General features: G+C 46.4%; 1 protein-coding gene across 2 annotated transcripts in view; it reads right to left on the bottom strand.

The window, feature by feature from the left end:
• The window catches only part of SPAG16 (sperm associated antigen 16), a 924,455-nt gene extending 919,938 nt beyond the window's left edge, over positions 1–4,517 (bottom strand). For both annotated transcript variants that reach the window (XM_019554226.1, XM_019554228.1), the window contains exons 1-2: positions 4,430–4,517; positions 850–896 (exon numbers count right to left, since the gene is read on the bottom strand). In XM_019554226.1, the coding sequence (XP_019409771.1) occupies positions 850–896; positions 4,430–4,478 (96 nt within the window). In that variant the 5' untranslated portion in view covers positions 4,479–4,517. The remainder of the gene's footprint in view (positions 1–849; positions 897–4,429) is intronic.
• Positions 4,518–5,416: the final 899 nt, after the last annotated feature.

Below are 5,416 nucleotides of genomic sequence, written 5' to 3'. Positions count from 1 at the left end.
GCTCTGGGAGGCAGTCCAGAGTCAAAGTGAAGGCTGCGCGGCTGCCGTGAATGGCGGTCACGGGGCGGGGGGGGGGGGGGGGGGGGGGGGGGGGGGGGGGGGGGGGGGGGGGGGGGGGGGGGGGGGGGGGGGGGGGGGGGGGGGGGGGTGGGGGGGGTGGAGCATGAGGGGCCACAAACAGCCCCTTGCAAACTGAAACTCTACCAAACTGCAGGGGAAAACTCATGATTTCCCACATTTTTCTTGTTTAAAGAAGAATCCATTTTTAAAGTTTGTTTGTGACCCTTTCATATATTCTTGTGACCCACTTTTGGGTTGCGACCGATGGGTTGAGAAACGCTGCTATACAGAAAGAAAGCTCAGTACCAAACCCTGGCCTGGCAGAAGTTCCAGAGACCTGAAGATTTCAAACCTGACCTCAAAAGACTTGATCCAAAGCTCACTGAACTCAATGCAGATCTTTCCAGTCTTGCTTCTGACAAAATGGTGACTGCCATTTTTTAAAAAGGTTAATCACAAGGCTTTTATACAGATCGTGACCTTTGAGCATGAATCACAGAGAACAGAACGCAAATTAAGAAACTGAAAACCAGACCCAAAGAAAGCATAGGTATATGAAATAAATATATCAAATATGTAACTGTATTTAAATAAGCAGGTAAATGAAAGTTCATTACAAATTAGCTGAAATCAGCTAAAATGAATAACTAGTATTTTTCAGAACAAATTATGCAAATACAAGTTTTACTGCTTTGTCATTAGGATCTTATAGTGACTGATGCACATAAAAAAGAAGAGATGGATCATGTACCACAGGTATCACTTAAGACCATCTCCTAAATAGATTACCTCTTCATATTGATAATCATCTTCAGAGTCTTCTGTTATGGTAACCTCTGGATATTTTGTCAAGTCTAAAACAGCTGAAATATGTGGTAAATTCCACAGAATTTAGACAGTTTTTGAAATAACTGCAAAAAAATAAAGCAAAACAAACAAACAAAAACCCAGCTGTCTATAAATCTCAGCTTCTCCCTTGATCTCCATAAAGTCAAACTTCATGTACTCAGGGGTAGCTTCAGCCCTTGGATGCACATACGCAATTCTAATTAAGTTTGGCTTTAGCACTCAGACTTCTTATAACAGGCTTATACAGTATTAAAATATCACCTCTTTTTTTTGCTACCATTAGAAATGAGCTTCTGCTCTTAAACTGTGGGCCAAATTCTGTTCTCAGTTAGAAAGCCATTGCATCATAGAGGCTAACTGCACTGCCTTTAAACCTCTGAGTTAATTTTGCCCTTTCTGAATAGATATTTTTAAGCAGATTTAGAGATATGATATCACAAATGTACATCTGAAAATCCACATTCTGGGACAGAACACAAGTAAATTAAGTACTGAAGCTGCTGTTGGACCCTCAGAACAATTACTGTAGCTGTACAGTAAAAGACCTAAGAGGAACATTCAATTGCATCAGTGAACCTTGTAAAATGTAAAACTTAATTGGAAAATTGTTCATGGCTCCTCTAAATTCACTCCAACCCATCTTTCCTATAGACAAAACAGCGCAGTTTCCTTGAAACAAGAGGCTAAAATAAATATTTCTCATTCTAAATAAACAGGAATTGGCATGTCTCTTGAAAGCGCAACAAATGTGTTTGTTAGTATGGCAAAGGGTTGATTATGTCCTCAAGCATTCAGTTAACACTCATTCATCCTGTGTAAGTTTAGGGAAATATTCATGTTGAGAAACAATTCTGGAAGAAAGCTGGCAATAAATTATGTCATGCATTGTGATTTCATATGGTAACCCCTTTATGTAACACAAGTTAAAATTAAACAAAAGGTTAGGTAAGAGACATATTTTTTGTTTTAATATTCCCAACCAGCTTCCTAGATCTTAGCTCTAGGTGCAAGCAAGTTTTTACTGCTATACTCAGGACAGAAACAATATAGCTACACTAGGATATTCAAATATGCATCCTGTATCAACAAAACAGTCAGCTAAATTCCAAGAAAACTGTTAAGAAATCTCAACTCCCTAGAACATACGTGTTTGGCAACCACGTACTAAACAGAATAAAGAAAGCATACATATCAGATACCAGCTTAATATAAAGTTGGAGAGATCTCTTTTTCTCTTGTAAACCACAAAATAAAGAGAGTAGCCATTGAGTGAATAAGGTCTGATTTTCAGTGATCAGGTCAATGAACAGTTGCACATATCCACCTGCATGACTACGCGGAGTGTATTATGGTAGAGGTTCCCAACTCCTGGGCCACAAAGGGTTGGCTGCCAGTCCACAGGAGGATTGGCTGCCTGACTGGAAGTCCAGAACTGACTGGCATACTGCGGACCGGCAGCAAACCCTTTTCTGTACTGGTCTGCAGTATGCAGGTCCACAGTCACTTCCAGTCCACTGTCTAAAAGGATTGGGAACCACTGTATTATGGCATACATGTATACTGTATATACAAACCAGGTATTTGCAAGAGCTCTTTACAAAATAATCCACTAGCTATGTAAACCTCCAAACTTCTTGTGCAAATTCAGTAACACACTAAAATGGAAATACACAGGCCTACCGATTGAAAGACAGAGCCAGGGACTGGTATATTCAAAAACCTTTTTGCACCTAAGTTTCTCTCTGCAAATCTTTTGTTTTTAATTCTAAGGATTTAGTCCAAAATAGTTTGTCTTTTAATGAGTCTGAGCTTGTTTTTCTTTATTCAAGAAGAAGAAAAACAAGAAAAAAATCCAAACTATTACGTTTTCCTTAACACACTGTTTTCCTTAACACCAGGATAAAACTGCATGAACTTCACTGACTTCAATGGAAGGATTAAGAAGTATGTGCTCAATGTATCTACAAACTTCTGGTAGAGTACCTCAGCAGCATGTCAGGACAGGCATGGAGAACAGTTCCGGTTTGTAAAAGGCTCTTTAAAGCCATCTACTAGCCATCAAGAGCTGTAGCTCTAGACATCCAGGCAGCTGGCTAGGTCCTGAACATCTGTTTCCCCATCTTAGAGACAAATACAAATGTGGCCTCACACAAAGAACTTCCTTTCTTCTTTCTCACCCTAAGAAACAACTTGTAGTGTCTGAAATCTCCGTTCCGTAAACTGGTCCAGGAACCAAGTATTGTGGAGACGGAATGGCAGACACAGCTGCAAGGCCGCTGCTACTGAAGAGTTCACAAGACAGCAAAGGAAGGGAGAAGAGTTCCCCATTCATTGCTGGGTAACAGTGCATCCACTATATGGACAGCAAAGAGCAGAAGAGCCAGGGAAGCCACCTATGCTATGCTAGAAGCAGCAGAAGCAGAAGACCCCTGGAGACAGTCAGGGTAGCGGGAATAGTGACTGGTTAAATTAGTTCCTGAACAGACAGACACATGATAATCCATACTTTTTTCTTCCCCCTCAAGGCCAAATCAGCTCCAGATTCAAACGGGAAAAGCTCAATAGTCAGGTTCCAAAATTTGACCGAGCAGCACTCAAACATCAAGTCTGTGTAGGTCTACCATGGGGCAAGCATCCTTCCTCCCTCCCTCCTCCATTGGTTTGGGGCTTCGGAAACTCCCCAAATCCAGGCAGGCATCCTCTAGGTGCAAATCTGGCCTTGCACCTAGAGGATTGCACTTGGGATTCAGATGCCCTCCCCCGCGGCCCATCTCTCTTGATCAGAGTGAAATCATACAAAACATAGGGCTTGGCAGAGGCCATCCAGCTCAACCCTGTGGTCCAAGCAGGACCACCTGTCTACCCCCACGTTTCTGAACCTGCTCCAACTCAAAGCAACCCCCCAAGGGGCTCAAGGCCCCCCTCAGAAACCATCAGCTCTGCCTCCCCTCTCCCTTGGTGAACATGGGGAAGCCATGGGAGCAACTCTCCTCTTGTAAAGAGCAGCAGGAAACCAGCAGCAGAGCGGGGTGTGCTGGCACTACAGCGGTCTACTACAAATCTCTCGCCCGGCCCTGATGGGGAACCACTGGGCTGTGCCCTGCGGCTCCTCCCCAGGCCCTTGCAGCACGCCCCGTATATTGCACCGCAGCACGTTACGCATATATAGTGCAGTGCAATATATGTTACGTATATTGCACTGCAGCACGTTACGCGTGTTACGTAATGTTACGTGTATTCCAGTGTGGCACATTACCATATATTACGCTGCAGCACGTTACGTATATTGCGCCGCGGCCGGTTACACACATATGTAGTGCAGCGCAATATATGTTACGTATATTGCGCCGCGGCACGTTACGTATATTACGTAGATTGCGCTGTGGCACGTTAACAGGTATCGCGCCGCGGCACGTTACGTTCATTGCTCAATGGACTGGGGCGCCCACCCCGCCCCACTTCCTTCCCCCCTCCGCTAACGGCCTCCCACCGCCCCTCACGGGCGGCGCGGGGAGGATACGCTGCAGGCAGAAGGGCCCCTCCGCTTCGGCCGCCGCCTCCGTGTCCATCGCCGCCCGCTCCCCCGCCGCTCGGGCGGTTGCTAGGGACGCCCGGAGGTATCGCGAGAGCAATTCTCGTCGCCCGCCCCCCTGTTGCTTTCTACCACTCCATTCTGCCAGGAGGCGGTTAGCGAAGCACTGCGGTTGGGGGAGGTGAAAACAGGGACTAGAACAGCCCAACACAACCTTGTTGCCGTGGCAACCGTCGCTGTGGCTGCTCGGCCGGGCTTTCGATGGGACAGCGCCAGTCACGGACCAATCGCCGTGGCGGGGAGAGCCCCCAAGTACCGCCTCCTGTGACGCGTGGCCCGCCCCGTGAGGGCTGGTTCGGGCGCAGGGTCGCGTCCTAAGAGCCAGAGCCTGTCTCTCTGCAGGGTCTGCAGCGCCAGCGCCGCCGACGCAGCCCCAATTCGTGCACCTGCAAAACAGCAGCCGGGGGGTGCCCTTCTCCCCACACCGTGTGAACAGTCAGTGCAGCTCTAACTTACTCTTCCCCCTCATATCTTATTTCTTTGGGTCACCTATTGGAAATAAGGGGAGCTAGTTTATTTCACGGGTGCTGCAGTACCACGGCAGTTGACCCACATAAAGAGCACTGCTTGCAGGAGAGGTGTCCAGCTGGCAGCCCAGTAGCTCCTGCCTGAGCACCACTGCCCCCATTGCTTTGACACTGCAATGCCAGGCTGGCAGATGCCTGGAGTGGCTGGAGCAAGCTCTGAGGCCCTCTCCTGGCACCAAAAATACATTTAATGCGTCAGGCCTCACATCAAGGACATAGCAGTGATTAAACAGATGAGAACAGATTTTTTTTTTTAATTTTAATTAATATATTTTGTATTCCAGGTCAAATCAGCTAAATCAGTTCCAAATCATATCAACTGAGGAGAACTCAGTCGTTCCAAAAACCGTATTGATTGAGCAGGCAGAACTCAATCATTCTGAACACC

This window comes from Crocodylus porosus, unplaced genomic scaffold, assembly GCF_001723895.1.
Source record: "Crocodylus porosus isolate Cpor-Errol unplaced genomic scaffold, CroPor_comp1, whole genome shotgun sequence".
Lineage (NCBI taxonomy): Eukaryota > Metazoa > Chordata > Crocodylia > Crocodylidae > Crocodylus > Crocodylus porosus.
The sequence above is the reverse complement of the archived record's forward strand: the minus strand, read 5'-3'. Positions and strand labels throughout refer to the sequence as shown.